This window comes from Anser anser (assembly GCF_964211835.1).
Source record: "Anser anser genome assembly, chromosome: 18".
In the NCBI taxonomy this organism is placed as follows: Eukaryota; Metazoa; Chordata; class Aves; order Anseriformes; family Anatidae; genus Anser; species Anser anser.
Genome location: NC_139739.1, coordinates 3,157,622 through 3,166,137, shown reverse-complemented (window position 1 = coordinate 3,166,137; position 8,516 = coordinate 3,157,622). Strand labels below are relative to the sequence as shown.

The following is an 8,516-nucleotide window of genomic DNA, read 5'->3' as shown; positions in this document are numbered from 1 at the left end:
TCTTCATCTCTAATTCTTTGCCTGCTACTTTTTCCCCATAACCTTGCTAACAACGAGGAGTGTGGAAAAACAAACAAACCAACCAAAAAAAAAAAAAAAAAAAAAAACAGCAGGTCCCACCAGTGGTGACCAGAAGGGCCCGGTTCCTTCTTTTAAGGCGGATTTTTAGGCCCCAGGCCATCCCACCGCCCTGCCGGGGTAGCTGAGGGAAGGCTGGGGGCTGAGCCTTGCCCCGGCTCATCCCGGGGCGCCCCACAGGGCTCAGGGCCGCGGGGAACCCCCTTTGCCCTGCCGAAAACAGCCCGGGGAGAGGCCGCAGGGGCGGCTGGCAGGCAGCCCGAGGCAGGCGGCCGGGCAACGAGCTGGGGAAGCTCCGGGAGCCGCTCCGAGCCCCGGGGGCTGCGGCGGCGCTCTCCGGGCTGCTCGGGGCGCTGTGGCTCCGCGGTGCCTCGGCGGCGGCCGCTGCCCGGCGTGTGGGGCCGGAGGGCGGCGGGCAGCCCAGCCCGCCCGTCCCTCCCTGCCGCCGCCATGGTGTCGTGCGGGGCCGTGCAGAGTTTTCTTTTCGAGTACGACACCCCCCGCATCGTCCTGATCCGCAGCCGCAAAGTGGGGCTCATCAACCGCGGGGTGCAGCTCGCCATCCTCGCCTACGTGATCGGGTGAGCGGGGGGGGGCTCGGCGTTGGGGGGCGGCTCCTCGTGGGAGCCCCGAGGGGCTGAGGGGGCAGGACGGGCCGGCCTGGGGCTGCCCCAAAGGCGGAGGCTCCCCGGGGTTGAGGGGAAGGAGCCGGCGGCTGCCCGAGCCCCCGGTTCTGTCAGGGAGGCGCTGGGAGGGCGGGAAGCGACCCCCGGGGCGCTGAGGGGAGGCCGAAGCCCTGGGTGCTGGGGAGGGCTGGGGTCGTTCCTGAGGAGAGGGAGCCCGTGAGGCGTTTTGGGGGAAGAAATGTGGGGTGAGCTCCAGGAATAGGTCAGACGTGTGCCTGTTGGTGACGGTAAGCGGGTCTTCGCTGCTTCGAATCATTTATCAGAAGGACGTAAATGGCGTAGAAAGTTTGGAGAAGGGTTGGTGGCTTTCCTTCCCACCTGTCGCCAGGTCACAGCGTTTTATGACATGTAAAAGCTCTTACGAGGCAAAGAGCGTTGTGTCGTGAGGAAAGACCTGACAACCAGGTGGCGGACAGCCTGCCAGAAGAGAGACCGGGGAGGCAGCCGGTCGATGTTTTACTGACAGGAGTTACTCCCGCGGTGTGGCCCCATCCCTAGGAGCATGGAAAAACCGGGGCAGCCCTTCCTGCTCACGGGAGCAAAGGTTGTGTTTTGTGTGCCTGCAACATCCCCTTTGTTTAATGGTTTCTCAGTTTGAATTGCTCCAGTCTGAGAATAGATGAAATATATGTGTAAGCTGTAAAAATTAACCTAATTTGCAGTTGTCCTGAAATGCTTTTTGAGAAGATGGCTCTTTCACTGGCAGCAAAGGGTGTGAGTGTGTAGCTTTTACAGTAAGTGCCAGTGGAAACCTGAAAACTGTAATCATTTAAGGCACGTAGTTGGGAAAAGTCACTAACTGGTCATCCTGAGAGTTGCTTCCTTGCATCCTTGCTCCTCTCCTCTCACTAGCAGGGGGTTTCTGCAGCGCACTCTCTGGCTCTTTCTCATTCCTTCACACAGCTGGTGAAAGGAAATTTCAGCCTGTTCTCATTTAATACCTAAATAAAAAGCCAAAAATAGATGGTGTGGACCAGAACCGAAGGGCCTGACCCACCGCCTCCTAGACAGCAGTAAGGACCATCCTGACTGCACCGAGTTGAAGTGACATTTGCGTGGCGGTTGTAGTGGAGGTCATGCCAGAGCCCTGTGATGTTTCCCCTCTTGTGAACTGATCTTCACCTGTGGGAGTGCGAGGACGTACATGCAATTATGCAGTAATGAGACACTGCCAAACCACTTAAAAAAATCAGAAGGGAGATTGCTGATCCTGTGACTTTATGGCAAAACACTCTGAAACTATATGGACCTGCCTTTTCAGGTTACACATGAAAAAAGGTGAAATTCTCACTGCCTGTGCTAATTTCTGGTGTTTAGCTGTTTTTTTGTTGTGTGGTATGTGGTTTGATTTTTTTTATTTTTTTCTTGCAATCCCTATCTTGCAGCTGGGTCTTTGTGTGGGAGAAGGGCTACCAGGAAACAGACTCTGTGGTCAGTTCTGTAACCACAAAGGTGAAAGGAGTAACGCTGACAAACACATCCTCCTTGGGAGCCAGGATCTGGGATGTAGCAGACTATGTCATCCCTCCTCAGGTATGAATCACTTTCACATGCAGAGGGTGGGTTTTCTAAGAAACAGCTGCTGCTCTGCCAAAATCCACTGAGGTCTGGAGCAGCTTTTGCTTCAGCATGGCCTTTATACAAGAGAACATAGCAAATAAAGCAGATTAGGAATCTTGTTTCAAGAGAAGTGTGTATGTGTGTGTGTATATGCATACGAGGGAGAATTTTGCAGACTTCAGGAAAAACTTGTGGCAATAACCACATCCTCCCTCTTAGTCTCAAAGGCAAACAATTCAAAGATAAGTTGTTGGCAGAAGCCCCAGGAATAGCCTGCCACTCATCTGATCCGGAACTGAACAGGAGGTATTGCTGTAGTTACTGATTGACGGTATGTCTGCAGGAATCTGCGCTGCGTGGGCAGTACGTGGCCTTCAGGGTTGGCAGGCATGGCCAAGCTGCTAGTTGTGGGTCACTCTGTCTGCGTCGGTTGTGGTGCAGAAAAAAAGTGAGAGTATTCAGCCAGTTTTTGGCTGAGTGAGCATATTTGCATATTAATGGAGCAGGAGCAAACAACAGATCCCAACTCATATAGATCTGAAAGTAATGGAAGTGGTGTTCACTGCAGAAACAAACCAAGACTGGTAAATATTCGGTAGTTATATTGAGAAAAAAAAAAAGGAGAGCTGTGAACTAACTTGCAGCTGGATTTTTATTTCTGCTCATGCCTTATAACTCCCAGAATAGCTCTGTGATTTGTTTTCATATTGTAAAGGAGGGGCCAAGTGGGAGGACAGAAAGGGTTCCTAGTCCCACATTCCTTCCTCTGCCCAAAGGCAGTGGCATCAGGCGATACTCGTGGGATCCTGCTCCTTTATTGCTATACCTGCACTGTCCAAAGCAAGCCCCCTCTGCGGGACCATCTCAGCTCTGTCAGTAGACATTTTGACATTTGGGGCAGCGCCTTGGATATGCTTTGCATAGTATTGTCGCTCTTAAATTTCCTTCTTGCTTTGCATGCTCAGGAGGAGAACAGCGTGTTTGTCATGACCAATGTGATATTCACACTAAACCAGACCCAGGGCCAATGTCCAGAGGTAGGTACAGGATCTGCTTTAATCCTACGTGGTGTGGTCAGGAGCGTGGGGAGGGAGGGTTTGTGGAGTTTTGTTTAATTGTTGTTCCCGTCCAGCTTCCAGATGATAAAACAGAGTGCGGCAAGAACAACAGCTGTGTTCCAGGATATGTCAGCACCCACAGCAATGGTAGGAAACTTGCTGCAAGGGCGCGTTCATTCTCTGTTGTAATATCACTTCGCTGTGCCCACTCTCCTGTGAAGGAAGCAGCATTCCACTTGAGTCTCCTTGTTCTCATTCTTTCCTGCCTAAGAGAACTGAAAAGGAAGCTCACATTTTTCTTCCAGGGAAGAGCAGATGGGCTTAACTGTGTTGGGTGGATGCTGGCTGGGTGTGTGCTTTGATGAGTGTGAAACAGTGTGAGGTCTTTTTCAAGACCTTGAGTCTGTGAAGCAGTTTCACATACATAGATGAGGATTTGACTCGGAAAAGGCTTCTTTCTCTGAAATTGTGGTAGAAGTTGCAATGGAAGATAACGAGGGATTAGACAGTGGCACTTCCCTTCTGAGCAGACTGCTTTCACCTTACACAGTGAGGAGACATCGCAGGGCAAATACTGCCCCTTTACTTTTCCTTGGGAGTGTCTCCACTCACATGTCTTTCCAGGCATCCAAACTGGGAAATGTGTAAATTACAACGACAGCATCAAGACCTGTGAAGTCTTTGCATGGTGCCCCGTGGAGGATGACTATCACATACCCAAGTGAGAGCTCTGTCTTCTTACGCTGCGTTGGCCCTCCTGAGAGGAGGCCAGCAGTACACAGCTGGTTTCTGCCACAACCAGTGGTTTTTCCTTATGTGTTACTGTTGGGAAAAGCTAAAGAGGTTATCACCAAAGTGACAAAGTGACTGCAGTGACAGAGACCTTGTTTGTGAAAATATAAATGAAACTTAATTTACTTTTTCTATTGTTTTGCAGGCCGGCGTTCCTGCAAGGAGCTGAGAACTTCACCATTCTGGTGAAGAACAATATTTGGTATCCCAAATTCAACTTCACCAAGTAAGTAGTGTGTGAGGCATTGCGCTGCCTGGCCTCCAGGACAGTAGAGGGGAGCTGGAGAAGCGGAAGATGCAACAGATCTTCTCTCTCTGTTCCCTTATAGACGAAATATCCTCCCCACTATCAACTCCACTTACCTCAAGAACTGCATCTATGACTCCCAGACAGATCCCTTCTGCCCTATCTTTCGTCTAGGGAAAATAGTTGAAGCTGCAGGGCAGAACTTCCAGGAGATGGCCGTGGAGGTATTTGGCAGACCTTTCTCTCGGGTGTGTAGGATAGGAGCAGTAAGTAATCGTCCCCCCGTGCCTGGTGGCATGAGCCATGGGACATGGATTAGCTGCAAAACGGAGAGCTGCCCTGGCCAGAGGGAGTGGAGTCAACTCTACTTAGCAATATTTGGCCTTGGCTGCCTTGGGTGGGAATATGTGCAAGGTTCTTCTGTAGCAGTGGGAAGGACTGACTGGGACTGCGACACGGGCCAGTAATCGGGGTCCTGGTCAGCCCAGAGCCCTGTGCAAGGCTGCCCGGGCTCTTGGACTGCTCACCAGCTCCTCTCCTCCGCTCTGCAGGGTGGAGTCATGGGGCTGCAGATCAAATGGGACTGCAACCTTGACAGAGCCGCTTCCCACTGCGTGCCGAAATATTCCTTCCGGCGCCTTGACAACAAGGACACTGCCCACACCGTCTCGCCCGGGTACAACTTCAGGTAATGTGGCAATGGAAGGGACCCCGCTGTCCCTGTGGCTCTGTCTGCCGTCGGCACAGTGTTGCAGGCTGCCTGTGCTCCCCTGGCAGTTGTAGGTAGTCCCTGGACTCTCTCTGATGCTGCAAAACTTATTTGGAGGTTTTCTCTGATGCTGTGAAATGTAGGGGGCAGGGAGCACGGGGGTGGGAGGCTGAAGGGCCTCCTTCACTGTACAAGGCGAGGGAAAAACTAACCTCTAGAAGGTGTCTCTGTCAGTCAAAGGCCAGATCTGCACCAGGAGCATCCTTCTGGTGTATACCACCACGTACACGTGCTGGTCAGTATGGGTAGGTTCAGTACCACCAGTAAAACAGTTTGAGTGCAAAGCTGGGCAGCTGATTGCACCCAGGCTCAGAGCTGTGATGTGGATTGGTCACCTTGCCAAGATCCCTGCAACTGTCCTGCTCATGAGGAAACAGCTCAGGGCTTGGCTTGGTTCTGGTGTCACCAGCTCTCGGTTAGCAGAGGGAATCGCTTTTGGTAGAACTCATGTGAATTCGCTGCCAGCCAGGGCCATGATTTCGGGTCTGCAGTCCCTCGCTCGAACAGGAGCCGAGGAGGAGGATTGCTTCATGGTGTGGCGGGAGGCTGCTGCCGTGCAGACAGAGCACGTCTGTGTTTGGGAGGTGCCAGGCCTGCAGGTATTGGGGTGTCAGACAGGCTGGAGGATATCGCGGCCCAGCTGGTGCAGGCTCTAAGATGCTCTTGCTAATTGCAGACCATGGTGCCTCCCCTTACCAATCCTTCCTGTTCTCTTCTACCCTCTTCTGTGCTTCCTCCTGGCTTAGTGAACCATGTGACGGAGTAAGTCTAATCTCACTTATTTGATCATATTCCTGTTCCGTGTCATTTGCGGGCGAGTCACGTTGTGTGGGACAAGGAACTGCCTTTGTGTGCCAAGCTGAGCTGTGCTGTGCTGCCTCCCTCGCTGTCTGCTCCCGGCCCTGCCCTCTTGTGGCTGCTGTGCTCCTGCAGCCTCCTGCTTGCCTCTGTCGTGAGGGGCTGATTCTCAAGTGTGGCTGAATTTCTCCCCATCTGTCCTTCCACCCGCCTAACTTCCTCCCTTCCCTATGCTTTAGAAGTCTCCTGACTGGGCTGGTGCTAACTGCAGTCTTAAACTTGCCTCTTCTTGGCTTTTCTCCTGTATCTGCTTGCTTGCATGTAAACTCATCCGTGGAAGTACAAATGTTTAGCCCATCCTTTTGGGATGGGGAACACACGTGGATGCTGCATGAAAATCACGAGGAACCTCGGCATTTCCAGCTAAGCTCTGACCTACCTTTTTTTTTTTTTTTCCAGGTTTGCAAAATACTACAAGGATAGTAGTGGCCTTGAATCACGGACACTTGTCAAAGCCTATGGAATCCGCTTTGATATCATAGTGTTTGGAAAGGTAGGGCAACTTCATTCCTGGAGGTTGTGGGGTGAGGGCGTTCAGAGATGCAGAAAAAACATACTCAGCCTTGTGACTGTCTTCCAGGCAGGAAAATTTGATGTAATTCCTACAATGATTAACATTGGCTCTGGCTTAGCGCTGTTTGGCGTGGTAAGTGACACTGCAGTAGGACTGAATTTTGGGTTAAGGGCTGAGTTCTGAGGATCGTTGCCTTAAATTCTTCCAATCATCTCCACTAGGCAACAGTGCTATGCGACCTCGTTGTCCTGAACTGCATGAAGAAGAAATACTACTATCGGGAGAAGAAATACAAATATGTGGAGGATTATGAAATGGTAAGCATCAATGAAGGCAGGGTGAGATGCTTCCTCCTCTGATTCCGAAGGCGTTCTGAAACAGGATGTACAAAGTCCACATCAAACACAGGCTTTGTACCACAGCTGTGAGGAAACTTTGTCTTCCTCAGAGCAGCTCATCTTTACTTCAGAGCTGTTGTGAGGAGAAGCACTAGAAAAAAAATATTGTTGTGTTTTCTGGGCAACCACTCTCAGAGAGGGAAGTGGATGTTCACCAACTTGTGCTCCCACCGCATCTCTCTTCTGGGTTGCCATCCTTGGCAGTTGCCTCCCGCAAGCTGCAGCCAGGAGTTCTGCTGCTATCAAATCCCCCCAGAGCCTTTGGAGGCTCCTGCTGCTGCAAGCAGATGCATCCCCTGGGCAGGTGTTTTCCGAGACCAGAATGCTGATGGCCAGTTCCGCTCCCCCTTCAGGAGCTAAAGGATCCATCTGGCCAGTAGGGCTCAGCCCTCCTCTTGCCTCCAGTGGGGTTGCTTGGCTGGTGCTGAGGGCAGAGCTGTGCTCTGCAGCCCTGTGCTTGGTGGGCAGTGCAGAAAAAGGAGGAGTTCTGAGTCAAAAGACCTGCTGCCACTGGCACTGTAAAGTCTGAGTCCAGTAGCAGAAAGCAGATCGCCTGTGCAGAGAGGGTTTTGCGTGAGAGGAAGCGGAAGAATAGTTTTCTGGCAGATAAACGTAATCTCTGATCTTTGCAGGGAGACTGCGAGACATACGGAACCAACTCCTGATCTCCTGCTGCTGCAGCACCAGCTGCTGCTGTGAACTGATGCTGTGAATGTTTCCCTGACCCTGCTGTGAGACCCGCCCTCTCTTCCTGCGAAGGAAGGAGGGAACAAACTTAAGAAAGGGATGTTCTTCACTACTCGCCACCTTTTGCTAGCCAGAACCAACCCCCCAGAGGGGGGAACTGGATCTCTCTGTTCTTTCCAGGTTAACGGCACTAAGCACATACAGAGCCTCGTGGTTTTGTGCCAGACCTCTGCACCAGGCGAGCCTGGGATAATCGTTGTCATTTCAACAGTCCTCCTTTCCCTGAGCTCGGGGGTAGCAGAGGCTCTTCCTTACAGCAACCGTGGCTCCTGTCATGTGTTGCTTAACATTAGGAGAGCAGTTATCACTTTTCCTCGCCATGAGGGATTGTGATGTTTAGGTGAGACTACCTTCTATTTAATTGTCTCTAAGCTCCAGTGGCCACAAACTGAGATAAAGCGGTGCCTGATTCCGTTGTGCTATGGTACGTGGCTTCCTGGTTACAGGATTTATTTTCTGTTTTGTCTGTTTTATGCCACTATGCTAAAATTTGCTTTCTTTTTTTAATAAAATGTTAGCTTCTATCATCGCTCTTGGAGTCCTGGAAGCTGGGTTTTGTTTTGTTTCATTTCATTCTTGATGTGCCTGCTGCTGCTCTGAGTACCAAGCTGAGAATAACAACTCAAATGGTGTCTTTCCAGGAGTCAGCTCTCCAGCCTGTACACACGAATAGCCCTCACGTAATTCGCATTGAGATCCACCCTGAACTCCTCCTTGCCCAAAATCCGCAGTAACGGTACAGCACCAGACTTCAGTAACATAGGAAGGAGCTTTCAGACTCCTTTTTCAACCAGCAAACCTCATAGTTT

At 51.4% G+C, this 8,516-nt stretch overlaps 1 protein-coding gene across 3 annotated transcripts; it reads left to right on the top strand.

Annotated features, from left to right (window-relative positions):
- The first annotated feature begins 129 nt into the window (after positions 1 to 129).
- P2RX4 (purinergic receptor P2X 4) lies at positions 130 to 8,236 on the top strand. 3 transcript variants are annotated; one of them, XM_083804354.1, is made up of 12 exons: positions 134 to 659; positions 2,150 to 2,297; positions 3,290 to 3,361; positions 3,457 to 3,529; positions 4,007 to 4,103; positions 4,320 to 4,400; positions 4,504 to 4,645; positions 4,973 to 5,109; positions 6,448 to 6,541; positions 6,629 to 6,694; positions 6,784 to 6,879; positions 7,593 to 8,236. In XM_083804354.1, the coding sequence occupies exons 1-12, from the start codon at positions 529 to 531 to the stop codon at positions 7,623 to 7,625; spliced, it is 1,170 nt and encodes a 389-aa protein (XP_083660480.1). In that variant the 5' UTR covers positions 134 to 528; the 3' UTR covers positions 7,626 to 8,236. The 3 variants fall into 3 exon arrangements, with proteins under 3 accessions (XP_083660479.1, XP_083660481.1, XP_083660480.1); XM_083804353.1 differs by lacking the exon at positions 7,593 to 8,236 and having other exon boundaries at positions 130 to 659; positions 6,784 to 6,936; XM_083804355.1 differs by lacking the exons at positions 6,629 to 6,694; positions 6,784 to 6,879; positions 7,593 to 8,236 and adding an exon at positions 5,867 to 5,952 and having other exon boundaries at positions 130 to 659; positions 6,448 to 6,519.
- The last annotated feature ends 280 nt before the right edge of the window (positions 8,237 to 8,516 follow it).

What these genes read in the sequence shown, in the direction of transcription:
- P2RX4 (XM_083804353.1), top strand. Translation starts at nt 529, where the DNA reads ATGGTGTCGTGCGGGGCCGTGCAGAGTTTTCTTTTCGAGTACGACACC. An exon ending in ACTATGTCATCCCTCCTCAG is followed by an intron (nt 2,298 to 3,289) that starts GTATGAATCACT and finishes TTGCATGCTCAG; the next exon opens with GAGGAGAACAGCGTGTTTGT. An exon ending in TCCAGGAGATGGCCGTGGAG is followed by an intron (nt 4,646 to 4,972) that starts GTATTTGGCAGA and finishes TCCGCTCTGCAG; the next exon opens with GGTGGAGTCATGGGGCTGCA.